General features: G+C 51.7%; 1 protein-coding gene across 1 annotated transcript in view; it reads left to right on the top strand.

Moving 5' to 3' along the window:
• The first annotated feature begins 18,426 nt into the window (after positions 1 to 18,426).
• The window catches only part of KCP (kielin cysteine rich BMP regulator), a 32,553-nt gene continuing 28,890 nt past the window's right edge, over positions 18,427 to 22,089 (top strand). The window contains exons 1-2 of the mRNA XM_052638853.1: positions 18,427 to 18,505; positions 21,565 to 21,731. Of these exons, the coding sequence (XP_052494813.1) occupies positions 18,427 to 18,505; positions 21,565 to 21,731 (246 nt within the window). The remainder of the gene's footprint in view (positions 18,506 to 21,564; positions 21,732 to 22,089) is intronic.

Here is a 22,089-nt window from a genome sequence, read left to right as displayed (position 1 = left end):
CCGTCCCTGATCGCCTTGGGGACCTCTGTGGGTCAGCGCCTTGGTCTCCTGTCCCACCTCTTCACTCACGGCTACCTTGACCATCCGTCTGCCAGTCTGAACGTTTTTTGGTTCCGCAGGCAGGCCTCATTCACTGGTTGCAGCCCTCACATTGTCCAGTTACCACTCCTGGAGCATTCTTCGCTTGGGAACTCCTGCTCCTCTTCAGATTTTGTTTCAACATCACCTCCTTTGAAAAGCTTACCTTGACTTTGTCTCCTAGGTAGGGTTCCCAGACCCTGAGGCTTATCTTCACTGGTTTTCACTTAGGAGTTTAATGTCTGATTTCCACTAGAATCAGCTTACTCAGGAACCATGCCTGTCTTTTCATCTCCTATTTTCTATAGTAATTTTTAATAAAAAAAAAACATTTTTATATGAAGGAAATTTATGTCAATCGATTACATCTTAGACAGAAACTAAAATATATAAGTTCTAGAAAGTACTCTTTGCCCATTAAAGTTTAGTGCCTGTATTTTTAACAAACACAGGGGTAGCAGTTAGTGGATGAATCAGAACTTTGACCTTCCCTTCCCGCCTCCATCTCTGTAGAAATACCTGGGTTAATCTTCACCCCTGATCTGTATCATTGCTCATTACATGTTGTCCTTTTTCTCCTCTCTTGCATTTCTCTCCTTCTCCCCGACTCTTGTAGCCCTAATATAAAATAGAAATATAATCTTATATAAGTATTGTATTATTTGTATCTGTTGAATATGTCGCTACTTAAGATTTTTAAGATTTAAAGTGTGAATGCAGAAAATAAGGATAGGGAGATTGTTCTGTATTTCTTTCTTTAAAAGTGAAACTGCTATTTAAATTGAAAATAGTTCCCCCCAAAATACAAGCCTTTTTCATTGGAGGTGAGTCGTGCTTAATAGGAAGTATTCTATGTTGGAATAGAAAATATATCTGGAATGATCGTCAAGAAGAGTCTTCTTTTATTGCTAAATGTCCCCCACACACAGTCTAAGGGAGACTAGGACTAGGATTCTGCCCGCCCCCACAACTATCCCTAGTCCTCAGGCGAGGCCCCCCACCCTGTGAGCCCCTGAACTTGGTCTAAAACCATTTGGGGGATTTCCCTGGTGGCGCAGTGGCTAAGACTCTGCGCTCCCAATGCAGGGGGCCCAGGTTTAATCCCTGATCAGGGACCTGGATCCCACTTGCTGCAGCTAAGACCTGGCACAGCCAAATAAGTTTTAAAAAAAGAATCCTCTGGAGGCCATGTGTAGAAGAAGGGGCACTGCCCTTGAGCTTGCACTCACTTCCGCTGTGTTTAAGCTCAGGGACCTTAGGCAGGTCCTGTGAATCTCATTTCCTGCGGTGAAAGGGGAGGTGATTGTACTATTGAGATCGCAGCATTGGCATGAAGCTCCAGGGCCAGGGGCTATGCAAGGGCTCCACATCCCTTGGGTCCTGACTTTCCCAGGTTCAGGGGAACCTGAACCAAGAAGCACTCTGGGCCAAAGACACGGCATCAGGAGGACGGGGTGGGGACAGAGAGCATCTCTCAGACTCTTCCAAAATTCAAGGGTCCCCTTGCTTCCGGATGCTGACTTATGGTGAGGCTCAAGCAAAGGAGAAGTGAGACTGCACCAGTGAACCCATGTGATCACTCCAAGTTCCCCCGCAGTGGGGCCAAGGCACACGGGGAACGAGGAGACGTGGCCTCCACAGCTGGGAGCCTCGGTAGAGATGTGTGTCCACGCCTCTAATTTCCAACGGTGAGACAGCCCCTGCCCCCACTTCCCCTGGTCGGGGCATCAGATTGAGGGTGTGGTGAGAGGCCTGATTCCGGTTGAAGCCACAGTGCGTGTGTGTATGTGCAAGGGGTGGGGGTGGGGGGAGCCACATCACCAAAGGGAACCGAAAGCCCAGTGTGAGTGGTGGGGAGAGAACCTAGAGGTCCTGCAGGCAGCCGGACAAGACCCCCTCCCGACTCTAGACCCGTCCCCTCAACACAGGCCCGGGACCCACCCCCCACACCCGCCCTCCAGGAGACCCGGCCCCTCAATCCAGGCTGTCAGGCTTCCCCGGGCTGGCCTGGCCCTTAGAGATTCACCCCCATTTCTGGGAACGTGTTGACGAGACACTAGACTCTGGGATCCAGCTGCCCCGAGCCACACTCTGGCTCTCCCCTCAGGAATGGTCTGATCCTGGCAAACCTCAGACTCCGAGGACCCCCAAGTCCTGCCCGTAATGTGAGAATGATAACCTGAGAGTCACAGTGAGCCCTTCGGCCGTGCCAGGTGAAAGTGGCCAACCAAAGTCCGCTCGGTCTAAACACCCCTGCCCTCCTGGAGCTTCCATTCTGTGGAGCCAGACAGACAGTCAGTGCCTCAGGAACAGAGCTGGGCCAAGGGCGCCCCGTGGTCTGACCGCGGGCTTCATGCTGCCATTCTGGCTCCTGCCTGCCGAGGACATGACACCGTATCTGACACGCATCGCCATGGCCCAGGACGCCGCAACTGGGGCTTCCTTCCCCTTTCTCACTAAACCCTCCTTCTCGGAGCACTCGGAGGTGTGAGCTGGAAGTCCCCCACTCGGCCAGCACTGTCACACAGACGCCTCTAGACCTCACATCCCCCTTCTCCCAAATCTGCTCTCTTTCTTCAAATGGCCTGAGTCCCAGGAAGCTCCGCGGCCACCCTTGTCCACCCCCAGGCCCACTGAGAACAGGTGCTACTTCCCTTTCCCTCCATGGTCAGCCCCTCTCCTCTCCCTAATCCTCGACAATCTGGCTCCCCCCCATGGATTCTGCTCTGGACCTTGGACCCACAGCTCCAGCAGCCCCTGAAACCCCCAGGTATGCCTCAGAAACTCCAGTCTCTGAGTTTTTTTCTCACTTCAACCCTCAGGTCCTGAGACTTCACTATTGCTTGAGTTTCTCACCATCCACTGTAAATAAATGCCCTGGCAATCTGCTCCTAGCTCAGCTCGGGGTCTTAGTGTCCTCCTCTACCCCATGCCGCCTGCCCCTGCCCTGCCTCTTGGTGCAATCGTCATTGGTCCTTCTGCCAATTGTCCCCCGACTTGTATCATGTGCCCCACTGAGACATGAGGATGCCTTTCGCCCAGATCCTCATCTTCGCGCCCCTTCCTCCACCTGGCCTTGGTCTGATTCAGACTCTCCTACAATCTGCTTAGTTCAGTGCTTCGCTCAAACCACTTCCCTCCCCTCTCCTGGGCTGTGTCAAGGAAGGGGCCAGGGCCTCCATCCTTCCTGCCAGTCTGGAGGACTCACTTTAGAGCATGCAGCTGTTGGACAAGGAGGAAAAGAAAGAGAAGGAAGTCCAACCTGGAAACCGCAGCCTTCCAGGGCTCTGGCAATGGGAATGGCTGAACCCCTGCTTTGTGGGTACGGAGGCCACCCCAGTCCCACAGGAACCAGCGATGGACTTCAGTGTTCCTGCTTGTCCCAAACAGACTTGGCCGAAGCCTAGAATTCATAGGTGTCCCCACTGGAGAAAGGGGTCCCATCTAGATGCATGAGGACCACTCATCATCGATGTGGGAGGCAGGAGGCCCCGTGGCTTCTCAGCCAGGTTCATCTCAAGTCCCTGAAACTTACAACCAGGGCTCAGGATCCCCCTTGGGGCAGGGACTATTGTCCCTCTAAGGTGGGGGGTGGTGTGTGTGGCTCAGCTGTGTCCAGGATGGCAGCGTCAGCCCAAGGACACAGGGGGCCTCTTCTCAGCTCACTTCTGTCCCTCAGGGTGGTGGAATGAGGCCAGAGCCACCCTGGATGGGAAGGGACACCCACAATGGCTCTGGGAGTCCAGAGGAGGCACTCTCTGACCTGGAGGAGCTGGCGCGTGAGATTATGGGAGGATATTTGTCCCACACAGCCTCTCAACACTTTGTTGTGGGAAGGGGATGTCCAGGCTGTCCCTCTGGCCTCCTAAGGGGTGGGCTGGCTGGGGTTCGTGGCATAAGTACATCACGTGTGTAGCAAAGGCAGGGCAAGGAGCTCCTGGAGGGCCGGGAGCCAACGGAGCTGTGGGTACAGGTATTTGGTTCTTCCCAGCCAGGTACCCTTGGGCCAGAGCTACTGCCTTGTAGGAATCAGGCCTGGGGGCCCAGGTGGGGAACCCCTAGGCTGCTCTGCTGCTATGGCCTCTGATGTTGGGGGCAGAAAATCAAGAAAGCAGAGAGCCCTGAAGGCTGAAGGACTCTGGAGGTGGGGAGGTGGGTTAGGCCTCTCTGAAGAGGAATCCAGAGGAAGTTCTTACCAGGCCAGTGTCCTGGAATCTCAGTGTTTCACAGTTTTCCAAGTCGGGAGCCAGCTGGCACTCTGATACCCACCCAGGACCCTGTACCAGGCAGACTGGACCCATAAGGACGCTGGTGGACATGCAGGATCCAGGAGTCTTTGCTGATCTGTGCTAGTCTGTGGACCAGTCTCCCCTACCTCTTTCAGCCTGTCCTCCTCCCTTTCTTCTGAAGCAGCACTTCCAAAGCTGCAGGGAAGGTGACACGGCCTGACAGCGTGTCCAGGCCCATCAGTGACTTCCAGGACAGGGACAAGAACGAGGAACCTGCTCAGGTAGAAAAGAGCTTACAGGGGCTTCCTCATCACCCCTCCACACACTGCAAAGGCTTTGGTGGCAGTAACAGGTCACAGGGATGGCCAAAAGGACTCGGCAAGAGGGTAGTGAGCCTGAGGATCCTGGGTCCATCTGGAACTTGGCCGTCTAGGGAGCACGTGTGCTCAGTCCAGCCTCCTCACTGTAGTTCAGAGTCATGGTGGTCAGGAGAGAGAGAAAACGGCAGGCCTCTTGCAAAGGGACAGCCCATCCCAAGCAATGGGGAAGAACCAAGAGAAGTCCGGCCAGCCTGGTGAGTGAAGGCCCTATTGTAAAGGGACTTGGTGTTCTGGGGAGGGCAAACTGTATGCTGGGCTGGGTGGAGGAACCCATGTGTGTGCGTGTGTGCATGCTAGGTCGCTTCAGTCAGGTTCAACTCTCTGCAACCCTAGGGACCATTCCTCTGTCCATGGGGTTCTCCAGGCAAGAATACTGGAGTGAGCGGCCATACCCTCCTCCAGGGGATCTTCCCAACCCAGGGATCAAACCTGAGTCTCCTACATTCCCTGCATTGGCAGGTGGAGTCTTTGCCACAACCAGGTAATGCTATGAACCCCCAAGACATGCGGGACACCACTAAGCACTTTTCATACATTATTGCATTTAACTGTCACACCGACCACCATGAGATAGGTGGGCATCATTCGTACGTGTCCCCATTTGCAAAGAAGCAAACTGAGCGACTGACTTGCTAACCTTTCGAATCTGAACAAGTTACTCAACTTCTTTGTATTCTTAGACTTATCTTTGGTGTTCCTTGGCTTGAAGAAGCATCACCATGATCTCTGCCTTCATCTTCACATGTTGCTCTCCTTGTGTCCATGTCTCTGTGTCCCAATTCCCTTTTTTATAAGGACACCAGTCATACTGGATTCGCACCCACCCTAATGACCCCATCTTAACTAATTACATCTGTGATGATACTATTTCTAAATAAGGTCACATTCAGAGATACTGGCAGTTAGGACTCTAATTTGCAGGGAGGACACAATTCAACCCATGACAGTATTTACCGTGCAATCCATTATCCACCAAACATGGGTCACATTTGATTCTCATAACAGCTGTGCAAGGCAGGGATATGTACTATCTTCATTTCATAGACGAAGATATTGAAGTTCAGAAAGGTTAGGCAGTTTCCCCAAAGGCACACAGCAACTAGTAAAATGAGGCACTTGGATTTGAACCTGACTACGAGTGATCTTTGTTCACTTTAAAGTCACACAGATCTTGATGTCAGGTCGCAGCTGTCTGATCTTGGGCAAAGCATTCAGCCTCTCTGAGTCACAGTGTCCTTGTTTGTAAAGGGGCTTAACACCCTACTGCCAGGAAAGAACTGCTATTCAGTAGTAGGGTTGGGTGGTCGGGTTGTCTAGCCCAGCGCCTGGCACACAGCAGCAGAAGTGATGATAATTTAAACATAGCAGCAGCTACTCCCCAGAGTACATCCTGTGTTCTGCTGGTTCTGGGTGGCTGCCTCACTACAGCCAGCTGTCCTCGCTGAGTCCCTGGGGTAGGCAGAGCCAGGGAGGCAGGCAGATCCCACCCTCTGCCAGCCCAGAGCATGCTGGGGCTATTCCCCCACCTCCAGCCGCCCATCCGACATGCCTTCCCCTGCGAGAGGAGAGGGAGCCGGCTGCTAGGGGCCTCCTTCCTCACTCTCAGGCCCCGGGGGTTTGTCTGTACAGAAAATGTGGCCTGTGTGTGCCAGGGCATGCTCATGGCCCCTGAGAGAGGCTGCCCACTCCCCAGCCGCCTCACCCTCAGAAACAGGCCCAGGAGAAGGTGTGGGATCACAGAACAGAGCTGGGTGGGTGGATGGGGGACTGTGGGGAGGGGCTGACCGCCAAGGGGGGTAGTATGAAGGGATGGGAAGGGTTCTCTATCCTGATCTGATTGTGGTGACAGTTATACAACCCTCTGTATATTCCAAAACTCAGAACTGTGCACTAAAAAGTTTTCACTGTATGTAGGGCATTAAAAATAAATTAAAAGGGCACTCAGAAAATCCAGATTCTACATGTCGAGAAGTTTTAGGAATAGAGACTTCCCTGGGGGTCTAGGGGCTAAGACACTGTGCTCCCAGTGCAGGGGCCCTGGGTCTGACCCCTGGTCAGGGAACCAGCTCCCACATGTCACAAGACTTTGCATGCTGGAATGAAAGATCCTGCATATGGCGACTAAGATCCAGCACAGCCCAATAAATGACTAAATAAAAATAAATATTTTTTAAAAAGAAGTTTTAGGAACTTAAGAAATGTATTAGCTTGTAATTTTCTTTTCATGGAAGCAAAAGACCTATATACGGTAAATAGGCCTTAAAGAACTCTTCCAGTAAGTCTTAGATAAAAATTCTAAATAATTTTAAAAAGAAAACTAAAAGAACAGGCTCATCACACAGACGCTGGGGTGGTGATTGCCCCGACCCTGTCCATTTCTTCCTCCCTCTGCCTGGCTCTTCCGCCTTTCCCCTGCTTGTCTTGCTGCACCTCTACTGACTTCCTCCCGCTCTCAGGAAGCTGAGTACTGTCTCTGGGGTTTGATGACTTCTCACAGGCCCCCCGACTGCCCCAGGGACTCAGAAAAAGGGGACACCTCAGTGTGGGCAGCTCCAGATAGGAGGCGTATGAGACGAGGTTGTGGCAGGATGCAGGTGAAATTAAATGGAAGCAAGTTTAGAATATTTGCAGAGATGTGAACAAGATTGGGCTTCCCAGGTGGCGCTAGTAGTAAAGAACCCGCCTGTCAAAGCAGGAGACATAAGAGATGCAGGTTTGATCCCTGGGTTGGACAGATCCCCTGGAGGAGGGCATGGCAACCCATTCCAGTATTCTTGCCTGGAGAATCCCATGGATAGAGGAGCCCTGTGGGTTACAGTCTGTGGGGTCACAGAGAGTCCGACATGACTGAAGCAACTTAGCACTCACGAACAGGATTGACGAAGCCACTGTGAAACTTCCAGGCCCCCAAGGTGAGCATCAGCAGGGAACTGTTACCATCCACGGAGGGGCTGCCCTCCAGGATCCATGGCCATGCACAGTCGGCGTGGGTTGGGGGGGCAGGGGGCTCCATCTGTGCCACCCTCCTGCCCTCCTATTTCTTTCCAATGCCTCCCCTTAGCCAATTCCACCCAGAATTCAGAGGCCAAGGGACCCCATGTCACACAGGCCCAGCAGCTTTGGGGAGTGAAGTAGAACAGAGAAAAGCAGAGGGCGGTACCCGGACGGGAGGTGGTGAGGATGGGGGGGCAAGAGGTGAGAAACCAAAACCCTGGGAAGGGAGGACCCTCCTGGGGAAACTGGGGGCATACCCTGGTCCCATGGTTGCCTCAGGCTTCTGCCGAGGGTCAGCCAGCCAGCCATCCTAGCTCTTCCACGGTGGGAGTTCCTGGATGAATGAATGATAGACAGGAAAAGGAGTGGGTGACAGAATGAATGAGAAGGGGTCTGCTTCCATCGGCACTAAGAACAAGGTGGGTCCTGTTCCCCAGGATTTCCACCTTTCCGGGACTTTAAGGACTACTTCCTAAGTACCCACTTTGGGGCCTTACAGAAGACCCTGAGCAAGACAAGCTGAGGTCACGGGCTGGGCAGGATGGGGCGCGGTGGGCCATCAGGTACAGGGGGAGCCTGAGTGTCCTGCCGTATAAAAGGCCTGGCTCCTCCTCCGTCTCCCTGGAAACCTGCCCCGGAAACCCTCCCTCCCCAAGCCCCACCTTCTCCATCAGGCTTTCTCAAGGACATGGGCTGGGTTCACTGGGCTCAGTCAGCCGTTGGCTGCCGAGGATGGGAGGCATAGCAGGGTGGAAACCGAGGGACCTGTCACTCCGAGTAGCGCCCGCGTGCTCATCCGCGGAGCAGCAGCCATGCTCCCCAGAGCGGGCCTCCTGGTGGGGGGAGCAGCGCCTGGCCTTGGACCCGTACACGCTCTGAGTGCCCTGGGAGGCGGGGCTGGTAGCCAATGGGGAAAAGGAGGGTAGCCTCCATTCCCAGTGAGCCCTGCCGCCTGTTGGTCCCTGGGGGCTGAGGGGAACTGTGGACCAGCTCAAGGGTCCACACTGGGAGGTATTTGAGGAGCAGGATGGAGCCACAGGGGCAGCTACCCCGGGCGCCTGACTACAAGGCTACCAATAGGTCCTGCCTGGATCTTAGAATACGCATTTCCCTGAATGTGGACCTCTGCCCTGACTCAAAATCTGAGGTCCGTGCAGCCCCACAAAGCTCCATCACAACTGCAGCCTGTATCCTGGGGCTACCACACTGTGGCCATCTCCCTGGTCAGTCCGGCCTCCTGTGGCCCATCTCTAAGGCCATCTTTCTTCAGGCAGCTCTCCTGCCCACTTGCTCTGCCCAGGACCTTTCCTGGGGACAACTTACCTGGATGGGACAGGAAGACAGTAAACTGTCCACAAGTAAACCCTAGAATAACCGCTAAGAAAACAGGAAAAAAGTTTTTTTAAAAAAAATCATTAAAGGAATAATTAAACTGTTATACAAGAAATTACTGACTTGGAACTTGCCTGGTGGTCCCGTGGTTAAGACTCCATGCTTCCAATGCAGGGGGCATGGGTTCAGCCCCTAGCTGGGGAACTAAGATCTTACTTGCCATGCAGCACGGCCAAAAAAAAAAAAAAAAATCACTTAATACAAAAGGAGGCAGTCTAAGAGAAACAGAGGAACAAAAATAAGAATGATATATTTAGAAAACAAGTAAAATCCCTAATGCAAATACAACTATATTAGTAATGTGAATGAATTAAACAGTCCAATCAAAAGGCAGAGATCATCAGACCAGATTTAAAAACAAGATCCAGCAAAATACTGTCTATAAGAAGCATACTTTGAAGATACAAATAGATTTAAATTAAAAGGATGGATAAAAGTTTTATCATACAAACAGCAACCATAAGAAAACGGGAGGCACTATAGTATCACCAGACAAAATAGCTTTTAAAACAAAAAACGTAACTTAAGGTAAAGATGGACATTTTATAATGATAAAAGTATATTCCATCAGAAAAGTGACAGTTATAAACATATGTGTACCTAACAACAGATCCTTACTCCATATACAAAAACTAACTCAAAATGGATCAAATCCTATATGGAAGAGCTAATACTATAAAACTCTTACAAGAAAACACAGGGATAAATTTTTCTAACCATACACATGTCACTACGCTTGCCTGGCAAATCCCATGGATGGAGGAGCCTGGTAGGCTTCAGTCCGTGGGGTCTCGAAGAGTCGGACACGACTGAGCGACTTCACATACACTTGTCTATAGTCAAAGCTATGGTTTTCCCAGTAGTCATATACAGACGTGAGAGTTGGACCATAAAGAAAGCTGAGCACCGAAGAATTGATACTTTTGAATTGTGGTGCTAGAGAAGACTCAAGAGAGTCCCTTGGACTGCAAGGAGATTCAACCAGTCAATCCTAAAGGAAATCAATTCTGAATATTCATTGGAAGGACTGAAGCTGAAGCTGAAGCTCCAATACTTTGGCCACCTGATGTGACGAGCTAACTCATTGGAAAAGACTTCTGTGAAAGATTGAAGGCAAAAGAAGAAGGGGTTGGCAGAAGATGAGATGATTAGATAGCATCACTGACTCAATGGACATGAATTTGAGCAAACTCTAGGAGATATCAGAGGACAAAGGAGCCTGGCGAGCTGCAGTCCTTGGGGTCGCAAAGAATCAGACATGAGTTAGCAGCTGAACAACGACCACCATATACTAGGCAATGATGCCTTAAATATGACACCAAAAGTACAAGCCACAAAATAAAAAAAACAGATAAATTGGACTTTACCAAAATTAAAAACTTTTGTGCTGCCAAAAAAAAAGAAACAAAACAAATCATAAAACATGAAAATGACCCACAGTATGGGAAAAAAATATTGGCTATCTATATACTTGATAAGTTACTTATATCTAGAATATATAAAGAACTCTTACAACAAAATAATAAAAAGACAAATAACTCAATTTTTTAAACGAGCAAAAGACTTGAATAGACATTTCTCCAGAGAAGAAACATAAATGACTAATAAGCTCATGTAAAGATGTTCAACACGATGAGTCATTAGACAAATGCAAATCAAACCACAAAGAAATACCACTTCACGTTCACTAGATGGCTATCATCCAAAAAATCAGATGATAATAAGTGTTGTCAAGGAAGTAGGGAAATTAAAACCCTCATACATCACTAGGCTTCCCTGGTGGCTCAGACAGTAAAGAATCTGCCTGCAATGCAGGAGACCTGGGTTCAGTCCCTGGGATGGGAAGATCCCCTGGAGAAGGGAAAGGCAACCCACTCCAGTATTCTGGCCTGGAGAATTCCATGGACAGATGAGCCTGGCAGGCCACATTCCACGGATTGCAAAGAGTCAGACATGACTGAGTGACTTTCACTTTATCACTTATCACACCCCTGCTGGGAATGTGAAATGATGCAGCCAACTTTTGAAAACAATTTGGCAGTTCCTCAAAAAGTTAAAGTCATAGTTACCATATGCTGTAGCAATTCCAGGCCCAGTAATATCCCCAAGAGAAATTACGGTGTCTGTCCTCACAAAATCTTGCACATAAATATCCACAGCAACATTATTCATAGCAGCCAAAAAGCAGAAACAACCCAAATGTCTATCAGCTGATGAGTGGATGAATAAAGTATGGTACATAAACACAATGAAATATTACTTGGCAATAAAAAGGAATGAAGTACAGATACATGGTACAAAATGGATACATTATGAAAACATGACGCTAAATGAAAGGCCGGACAAAGGGCTACTTATATGAAATGTCCAGAATAGGCATATACATAGACAAGAAATGTAGCTGAATGGTTGCCTAGGACTGGAGTATGGATGGTGGCGGGAAATAGTGGGGGAAATGCTAAAGGGTGTGGGGTTTATTATAGATAAATATTCTAAAATTGATCACAGTGATGGCTGCACAACTGTGAGTATATTAAACTATCCCATTGTACACTTTAAACAGGTGAATTTATGGTGTGTGAATTATATCTCAATAAAGCTGTTACCAAAAACCCCAGACGAGCAGGAGTTTGAGATCAGTACTGGGTGCCAAGACATCTGGGGCCTCAAGATGGCCCCAGCTGTGGCTTTGACCCACTGGCCTTCACCCCCTCACCCTCTGACCCCCTCTCTTCATATAACCTGGAACAGACAGCTGCCATTTCCCCTCCCTCAGCCTAAGATCTTGCTTGTGTCCAAACTATGGAGTGGAGCTATGGTGCTGAGTGAGGTCAGGGCCTTGTCCAGAGGCCCCTGGCAAGTCCTGGCCCAAACTCCTGCAAGATTCTCTCTTCTGGCCAGCCTTCGGGGGAAGGTCTGCGTGGGCAGCTTCCTTCCTGCCTGCAAAGGAAGTCAAGAGGCAACCATTCAATTACATTTCTTTACACTGCCATCTGGGGACGGGCCTGGAGCCATGCCAGCCACATGGGGCTGTGCGCTGCCCAGCTCGAGGAGGCCTCATCCACATCTCCGCCATTGTGGACCCATTACAAAACTTTCCCAGCCCATGGAAGGGAGTAGGCTGTCTTGTTAAGCTCTCCTTTTCACTAATTTGCACAAATTTGCCTTACAGTCTGAATATGTGCTACGTAGCCACTAGCTACATAGAGCTATTTGTATTAAAGTGAGTTAGAGTTAAATAAAGCTAAAAATTTAGATCCTCAATTGCATTAGCCATATTACTACTAGGGGCTCAGGAGCCTCGTAGGGCTCTTGTATTGGACGGGGCAGATATAGAACATTTCCATTGTCACAGAAAGTTCTATTGGACTGTGCTGCCCAGAACCACCAGAGGAGGTTTTATGGGATCTTGAGAGCAGGACTATGAGGCATTGGAAGAAGAAAAATGGGTGGGAAGAAGAGGAAATTGCATGCAGGAAGCCACACACATTTCCTCTCCTCTTTGCCCCACCCTCTCAGCTTCTTCAAGCCCTAATGATATCCCCAAGGATCATTCTTTGTGAAAAAGAAACTCAAAAAAGAGGTTGGGGAAGTCCCAGTTTCCCCAATCAGCCCAAGGCTGTTTGGCAAGCTCCCCTCCAGGCTGGAGAACCTCGTGGCTTCGAGGTCCCTGTGTGGTGCCTGGAAATATTCTGCCAGTACTGCCCATCTCCAGCTGCTGGCTCTGTGGCAAGGTTCAGACAGGCAATCTGACTGCACTGGTCTCTCTTTACCAAAAGACAGTAACAGAAAAACACACACACTCCTAAAATCCCAGCAGGTTCCATCCAACAAGGAAGTACTGAGTTCCAACTCTGCTATTAACCTGTGAGCAGTGATGGTCAAGTGTGTGGGCTGACACTGGTACTTGAGTAGGCATGCTGCAATTTGGCATGGTCCCTGGAATACAGTGAGATGCACCCCTGCAGGCATTTTAAGGGACAGAAGAAGTCCTTTCTGGAAGGGGCTGGCAGCCTAGTTATTCTGAATCAGGTGGAGGGGTGGCCAGCTGTGGGATACAGCTGTGGAATTAGAATCAGATCTGTGATAAACAGCGCCCAGTCAGTCAGGGTAACCTTTGCCTGGGGTGAACATGATGTTGTGAGCGGGGAGAGAGGGTCCTGGGTAAATAGGGAGGTGGAGACAGGAACCACCAAAAGAGGAGCTTCACGGGCGAGTGGGTGACTTGCAGGGGCAGACTGGGGTGGGGGGGAGGGATGGGATCCTGCCCAGCCTGTTCCCAAGCACCACACCCAAACGAAACCATGTGATGCTCACAGGCTTGCATGTGGTCATGTGGGCCAGGGGATGGGTGTGGAACAATGGACCTTGTTACCATTGGTCACGCTGGGGGGAGTGATAAGCAAGGAAGGGCTGAAGCAGGTGTCATGATGCGCTTTGCCTTTATAACATTGTGATGGCTTACTTCGCTTGTTACAACTGGTGTGGTTTGAAAGGTTGCTGTCGTTTAGTCAATAAGTCATGTCCAACTCTTTTGCGACTCCCTAGACTATAGCTCACCAGGCCCCTCTGTCCATGGGATTTCCCAGGCAAGAATGCCGGAGTGGGTTGCCATTTCCTTCTCCAGGGCATCTTTCCGAGCCAGGGATCAAACCCGAGTCTCCTACATTAGCAGGTGGATTCTTTACTACCGAGCCACCAGGGAAGCCCCAGACTTGAAAGGCATTAAGTACAAAATTAACAATTTCCTTATCCCTATCTCCCTCACTCCTTACAGCAACCTTTTGCTTCCAGCCACAAAATCCAGAGGAAAATCAACCTGCTGCTCTTGTGAGTACAACCCGAAGGACGGGAAGAAGAGAAAGTAACTTATGTTGGGTTCTTTTGTGTATCAGGAGCCACACATGTGTCAGGCACACATCACATGTACATTGCCTCACTGGACTCTCCCAACCTACAGCAGTGGTTATTACTTCCTTTTACAGATGAAGGGGCTTCCCAGGCTCAGCGGTGAGAATCTGCCTGCCAGTGTAGGAAATGCAAGAGACATGGGTGCGACCCCTGGGTCCAGAACATCCCCTGGAGTAGAAAATGGCAACCCACTCCCGTATCCTTGCCTGGAGAATTCCAAGGACAGCGGAGGCTGGCAGGCTATAGTCCATGGGGTTGCAAAGAGTCAGACACAACTGAGCACTCGTATGCACGTATTACATTACAGATTAAAGGTTTTGGCTTAGGGAGGTAGAGTATACGTGGTAAGGTTAGCATATAAGCTAAAGGACCAGGAGAAAAGAGAATCCCCCTCCAAAGGGGTTAGCTAAAGAGAAATTTAAGAAGGGACCATTTACAGGTCTGCAGATATGGTTAAGAGAATCACCAGGGAAGCTGAAGGCCAGGAACTTGTTAGCAGGGATCCACTGCCACCCTCTGGGCTGAGCAGATAAGGGACAGGGATAATGTGGTGAGCAGGAGGCCAGGAAGAAATACCCCAACCACTCTCCTCTCCTGCCCGCAGGTCCTGCCTGTGCCTCTCTTCAACTGACCCAACAGGAAGACAGAGGGCATGAAAGCCAGAGTGAAGCAGTCTGTAGGGCGTGGAGGGGGAGGATGAATGGAAGAGGTAGACATGGAGATCACTCAGCACAGACAGTAAGTGGTGGAGCAGGATTTGAACTCAGGACTCGCTGACTCTAGACCCGGAGCCCTTCTGCTGCCATACTGAGCTACACACGCTACTGTGCCCACAAGCCCTGCTGAGTCACAGACGTGGGGACACCCTGTCAAGTAAGGACTCAAGCCTGGCCAGAGTTATTCCTTGTTTCTCTAGCCAGAACATTCCTGGCTAAAGAAAACAAGAGAGCGTTGGTTTCTGGTGAGGATGGTGGCATCTGGTTCCACTAGCTGAGCAGAGAGATATGAGCCCCTTAGCCTGACACTTGCGTGCACCGAGGGTCGTGTGTTCGTGCCCCTCCCTCCGCCAGGGGCCATGTCCCGCATCCCTCGGCCTGGCCCAGGGCGTTCTGCCCATTGCTCTTCCTGATTTGTTCATTCCTGTATTCCTGTATCTGGCTCGATACCTGGCGCCAAGAGGCTATGATCAGTCGTGGTTGAAACTCAACTGCCTCTCCCAAACAACACCCTTTCCTGGGTTTTTATTTCATAGAGTGACTTTTCCAGAAGTTTCTGTACCTTCTGTGGCAGACAAAGAAGGCTAATATTAGCTTTTCAGGTTGGGCTTCAGCAGGAGATGACAATGATGTCGATAAAAATAATATGTTTTGGGTGCTTAACATGTGCCGGATACCATAGAAAGACTTCTACAGGCATTGTCTCATTCGTTGGACACCTCTTCTGCGAATTCTTTCAGTTCAGTTCAGTCGCTCAGTCACGTCCGACTCTTTGTGAACCCATGGACTGCAGCATGCCAGGCTTCCCTGTCCATTGCCAACTCCCGGAGTTTACTCAAACTCATGTCCATTGAGTTAGTGATGCCATCCAACCATCTCATCCTCTGTCATCCCCTTCTCCTCCTGCCTTCAATCTTCCCTAGCATCAGGGTCTTTTCCAAGGAGTCAGATCTTCACATCAGGTGGCCAAAGTATTGGAGTTTCAGCTTCAGCATCAGTCCTTCCAATGAATATTCAGGACTGATTTCCTTTAGGATGGACTGGTTGGATCTCCTTGCAGTCCAAGAGACTTTCAAGAGTCTTCTCCAACTCACCTGCACCTTAATCCATTCTCCAAAGCAGGCAGCTCTGCAAACACGCATCCTGGCAGTGTCTCGCCTCAGGCCCCAGCTGTTAATTGCTCCCATCTTGCTTTGGAACTTCCCTGTTGAGTGGCACTGGACACCTTAGGAGCCCACTTAAACACTTGTTCATACCTGACTGGGAGCAGTGAATGCCCTGTGAGGCTAGCTCAGGGGAAAAGTGTTTCCTCTTTCCGTCTGAGCTGCTTTCATACAGACGGACCTATGGGATTGGACACACAGATGCCCGACACAGTGATCAGCTCCTCCACAAGGCGATCTTGTATCAGTTTTCCATCCTTCCTACCCCTCATTCCTGCTCCCTGGGATCATATTCCAAAATAAACCTACATGTAAGCCTTTGTCTCAGGCTCTGCTTTCAGGAAACCCAGGCTAAGACAGCCTTTATAAGAATCACGAGGGAGGTACTATTATTTCCCCTACTTCACAGGGGAGGGACCTGAGGCTGAGAAAGGTTTGATAACTTGCCAAAATCATATAGCGGATAAGGGTGGGGCCACTGAAACTGTTAGTAAGGAAGGCAAGGGTATGAAATGCTCCTCTTTGGGAACAGGAGATTGGATTTACCAGGGATTTTTTTTTTTTTTTTTAATTTTTGGCCTCTTTGCATAGCATGTTGGATCTTATTCCCCAAGCAGGGATCGAACCTGGGCTCCCTGTAACGGAAGCATGGAGTCCTAACCACTGGACCACCAGGGAGTCCCTTTACCAGGGAACTGTAATAGAATTTCTGATGGTGTTGCATGTCCATTGAAGTTTGTAGGTATGAATTTGAAGTGAATCTAGTCACCCAAGGGCAGGGATGTTCTCCAGCGATACTCAGGTGCTCTGACAGAGGACGGAGGGGATGGAGTGGGCACAGTGGGAGGGTAAGGGTGTGGGGGGTTGGCCAGAGCAGGAAGCAGCTGGGAGCTGGGGTGGCCGGGGCGGGTGCTTGGGCTCCTGGTGGTGATGTGGAGTACAGGCCCTGGGGCCCCAAGGGCCTGGCATTGAATCCAGGCTCCGTGGTTTACTCCCAGGGTGACTTACCTGACTTCTCAGATTCTTCATCTGTAAAGTGGGAATGATGGGGTGACCGACATCCCAGAGGAGAAGCGATAAGACCTAATGCCTATGTGCCAGGCCCCGTGCTGAGTCCTCTTTCCAGCTAACTTGCTAACCCTCACACACCGATGAGGTGGGTGCCATTAGAGCCACAGAGAAGAAAAAGTAGCCACTGAAAGTTAAACGACTTGCCTGAGGTCACAGCAGAGAGCATCAGACTCTGGACTGACCTGGAGTCTGCTCTTAGCCTCTCCTCCACCCAGCCTCCCGGGGCCCTGCTTCTGACAGACATCACTTTCCTTAACCCTGGTGGGAGCACAGCTGCCACTTCCTCGTTCCTCTTCCAGCCAGCTGGCCCTGGCGTTCTTCTGCTCCCGGGAGCCTGGCTCCAGGCTTAGCCAGGCCTGGTCTCAGTACCGGCCCATAGCTGCCCTCCCTGCCCCCTGCTGCCAACTGCTGGGAACCTTTCAGGGGTTCACACTTGGGGTGGGGGCGTTGGGCGGGGGAGGAGACACACCTTTCCCTGGGGAAGTAGGGGGTGGGGGGAGGGAACGAGTGCTATGGCGGGATTCGTGGCTCCACCCTCCATGTCCCTGGCCTGTGAGCTGGGGCCCATCCCCACCTCCCCTGCTTCCCAGCTGCACCGAGGAGTTTCCCAGGCTTGAGGTCCACGTGACCAGTGTCTCTCACTTCCTCCCTTTTTCCCCCTCCCCCTGCAGAGCCCAGGGCCTAGCCGGGCCCCCTGCCTGGACTCACAACGCCCCCCTCCCGAGGCCAGGCCTGAGCCCAAGATCTGGAAATGGGTTGGGGAAGGAAAGTCTTGGCATTTGGGGCCCAACCTGGGGCTATCAGGGTAGATGGGAATGGTGGGTAGAGTCCAGGAAAGAAATGCAGAGGTGGAGAGAGGAGGAGGAAACCAGGAGTCCTTGACTTGGGAGACCTGGAGCATCACCACTTGTTTTCCTTTGTTTACTGAGCACTTAGTCTGTGCCAGCCACTACCCTACCCTAAATTCCTTATCTCCATAGTTTCGCTTAGTCCTCACTGCAAGTCTATACAAGTAGATATTATGACCAGTTTACAAATAGGGAAACTGAGGCATGAAGTTAGAGGCTTATGGGCACGTGGAGCTGGCTGAGCCGGGATTTGAACCCAGCTCAGTTTGCTTCTCCTATACACAGGTGAAGAAGGGAACTCCAGGGTGGCAGAGTGACCCAAGGGTCAGGGAGACCAGTGGTCCCAGAGCCCGAGAGTGACGAATTTGTGGGGTTTTTTTTTAGGGTTGGCTCCTGGACCTTATGCAGGAGAAGTCACCCCCACTTGCTTCCAGCTTCTGGCCCCCCTCCAGGCACTCTCCTGCACCTCTGATCCAGGGCTGGGGTCAGGAGGTGCCATGAGGGAGGCAGGCACCACAGGCCTGGATGACAGACACCAGAAGCCCTCCCTGAACAAAGGCTGGGTGGGAGGCGGCCTGGTGTGTCCCCACCCCCCCTCCCAGTGCCTGCTGAGCCAAGACCACAGTCAGCAAGGCGGGGCGAGCATGGCCAGAGCCGCGGCCGTCCTGCTGTCCCTCATTCTGCAGCTCGCGAGCCGGACACTGGCCCCGGGGACCGGCCGAGGTAAGTTGGGGTGCTGAGGGTTTGGGGACAGCCAGTGGGACCTCACCTCTTGCTCAGCCCAGTCTGAGGGGACAGCTGGGCTGGGAGGGGGGCTGCCTCCCGGGGCGCTGCCTTGCGGTATGTTCACCTCTCCAGCCGGCCTGAGTCCTCCCCATCGGTGGAGGAGCGAGCGTGGGGGTGGCAGCACGGAGACTATGGCACGGCGTTCCGGGGTCCCGGAGCAGGAGGGGGCTTCCTGCTCTGGCCTCGGTAGGAATTCCTGCAGGCAGCGGTGGGGGAGAGGCTGCCCTGGAATCTGGGAGTCTGAAGTTAATTATTTGTCTCGAGAACGGAGGGGAAAAAAAAGAAGGTCCGCCATGGGAACTGGCTTTGAGTGTCTGTATCTGACTTTCCTCCAGCAGGACCGGCAGGAATAGAGGGGTCAGTGCATGGATTGTGTCGGGCGGGGGTTGGGGCGGGGAAGGGAGGGGAGCTGAGGACAGTTCCATGGGAAGCAATCAGGCTTTGCACAACAACCAGGAGCTCTTCTCTACAGGTCTCTCCAGGCAAAAGATGCTGGATCTTCCCTGAGGGTCCCAGAGGACCCCAGCTTCTCCTGACCCCCTGACTGTGTTTGCTTCAGCAGGCGGGCAGTGGCCTGAAAGAAGGAATCATGGGGCATGGGGTGTAGAGCTGGGGTGAAGGGTGTAAGATACTGGGACCACTTTGGCCACCCTTCATGGGGCTGGGAAGGGAGCTGGATCCCACACCAGGACAGAGAGCCATTCCAAGTGATGACACCCTGCCCAAGGTATGGGTGTTGCGGGGTAGGAGAGTAGGCTGAAAAGATAATGGGCACTTGGGAAAGGTCACATTTGGATTTGCTGCTGGGCGCCTTCAGATGTGGGATTTAAACCGACTGTGCCAGGAGAAGAGGAGCAGCTGGAGGCAGGGAGATTTCAGCCTCCAGAGTGGAGATAAGAGGGGAGAGGAGTGGAGCTGGGGAGATGGGGTGGGGGGATAACCGGCTGAGACCAGAGACTGATGGGGTTTGGGAGGGGTACCAAGAGGGCAACCAAGCCCCAGATTTCTAGGTAGGTGGGGGTGGCATCAAGCTTCCCAGGTGGCGCTAGTGGTAAAGAACCTACCTGTCAATGCAGGAGACCTAAGAGACGCAGGTTCGATCTCTGGGTCAGGAAGATCTCCTGGAGGAGGAAATGGCAACCCACCCCAGTGTCCTTGCCTGGAGAATCCCATGGACAGAGGAACCTGGTGGGCTACAATCCACGGGGTCACAAAGTCAGGCACGACCAAAGCAACTTAGCATGCACCACAAAGGTGGCATTAACCAAGCCAGGGAACTCAGGACAAAGCAGGTTTGGACAAAAGAAGACAATTTAGGTTTCGGACTAGACTCTCCAACCCACTTTGGTGGAGGCAGTCGGGGGCTGGGGAGTGAGCGACATTGTGCCCTTGCTTCACTGGACTAGCGATCACCAGAAGCCCTTTCAGCCGCCCAGGCCAGCCTCACTAATGAGATGCCTCTGCAGAAGGACTCTTCCCTTTCCCTCCTCCCCTTCCTGCTCCTCACCTCCTTTCCGCTCCAGACCCTCTGCTGCCCGGCCCACCTCACCCAGAGGAGGGATGATGTTTGGGAACCAAGCCTGGAGTCAGACGATCCCCATTTGCATAATCTTTATTTTCCTGACTGTGGAATAGAGATCAAAGTGAGGTGAAAGTGGCCTTCCCCAGCCTCTCCTAGGACCCAGTGTCGTGTAGAACCTGGGACCGGCTGTCTTCATTCTGATGGAGCCTTGAAAGCTAGTAGGGGCCCTGGCAGCACTTTCCCCAAACCCTTCAAGAAATGCAGCCACATCCTGCTTTCTGGAGCACACCCTGCCCCGTGTGGGTTCCCAAGCCCCTCTGCCATAGGCCTGGAAAGGAGTGGCAAGGCTTGGGCGTGACAGCAGGGGGAAAAATTGCCCACTGCTGTGCCCAGAAGCTGTGTCCTTTCTGAAGATGAAGCCGAGCAGATGGAGGCGGGGTTTGCTCACAGACACCAGGTCCCTGGAAGCAGGCCCATCTTGCACTGGTCTGTCTCCCTCTCCTGCTGACTGTGCTGACTTGTGGGCCCTCCCAGCATGACATGTCAGTTCCCCAGGCTGTCCCTGGCCAAGACCCTGGTCTGAATGAGGCTGGATGACCCTGGCACATTCCCCGTGGCTGGGGACCCCTGCAGAGTCAGAGCAGGCTACAGGGAAACCTGGTCTATATCCTCCCCCAGGCCCCCAGTGAGCTGGGATCCCTTGGGCTTATACCTGCCTGAGGTTCTTGTTACTCTTATTCAGTCAGTAAGTTGTGTCTGACTCTTTGATACCCCATGGACTGCAGCACACCAGGCTTCCCTGTCCTTCACTATTTCCCGGAGTTTGCTCAAACTCACATCCATTGAGTCGGTGATGCCATCCAACCATCTCATGCTCTGCCACCCTCTTCTCCTTTTGCTTTCAATCTTTCCCAGCATCAGTGTCTTTTCCAATGAGTTGGCTCTTCTCATCAGGTGCCCAAATTATTGGAGCTTCAGCTACAGCATGAGTCCTTCCAGTGAATATTCAGGGTTGATTTCCTTTAGGATTGACTGGTTTGATCTCCTTGCTGTCCAAGGGACTCTCAAGAGTTTTCCCAGCCTCACATTTCGAAAACATGAATTCTTTGTGCTCAGCCTTCTTTATGGTCCAGCTCTCACATCCATACGCAGCTACTGGAATAACCATAACTTTGGCTATACAGACTTTTTTTTTTTTATCAAAGTGATGCCTTTGTTTTCAATATGCTGTCTAGGTTTGTCATAGCTTTACTTAGGAAAACTGGTCTGGGTCACTTTTGTCCACCCCGGGCACCCTCCTCCTCCTCCCATGCTTTCATTCCAGCCCCTCACAGACCATCTCTCCTTCCCAGGACGGTGGGTTTGGCATGTGGACAAGGGTTGGGTATAGGACTGATATCATTGGGAAGACAAACCCAGGAAGCCTTGCTAGCCCCCTCACCCATTGGCCCTCCCTGGATCCTTGTGCCTTCAGGTGGGGCTGTCTCCAGGGAGCCCCTTGGCTTTGCTGACATCCACGACTACCAGTCAGAGGGGCCAGCCCACTCCTCAGCCCCTGCTGGGGTCCCCGAGGAACGGTGGCGCCCCCTGGAGGAGCGGCTGGAAAGGCTGGAGGCTGAGGTCACGGAGCTCAGAGAACAGGTACCATTGAAGGCAGTGGGTGTGCAAGGGGCAGGGCAGGCCTGGTGTAGTGGAAAGAAAGGAGGGAAGTGGAGCCTGTGGGACCCTGAAATAGAGTTTTGTTTTAAAAGCACATAGAAAGGCTCTTATCTGAACAGTTAACATCGATTCTTTCTTACATGAGAAGGACCTGCAGGTATCTGTCAACCAGATTTTCATTTTCTTTCATGTACTTGGTGGACATTATAGAGTGCCTACTTCATGTAAGACATTGTCAGGGAAGATTTTGGATGGATAAAGGTCTTTAACTGGGTAATGAGGCCTGGGTCCCCTTTTGTCTAAAGAAGAGGACTGGGGGCCCATGCTCCTCTGGGAGCCC

This window comes from Budorcas taxicolor, chromosome 4, assembly GCF_023091745.1.
Source record: "Budorcas taxicolor isolate Tak-1 chromosome 4, Takin1.1, whole genome shotgun sequence".
NCBI lineage: Eukaryota > Metazoa > Chordata > Mammalia > Artiodactyla > Bovidae > Budorcas > Budorcas taxicolor.
Note: the sequence above shows the minus strand (reverse complement) of the source record. Positions and strands in the feature narration are given on the sequence as shown.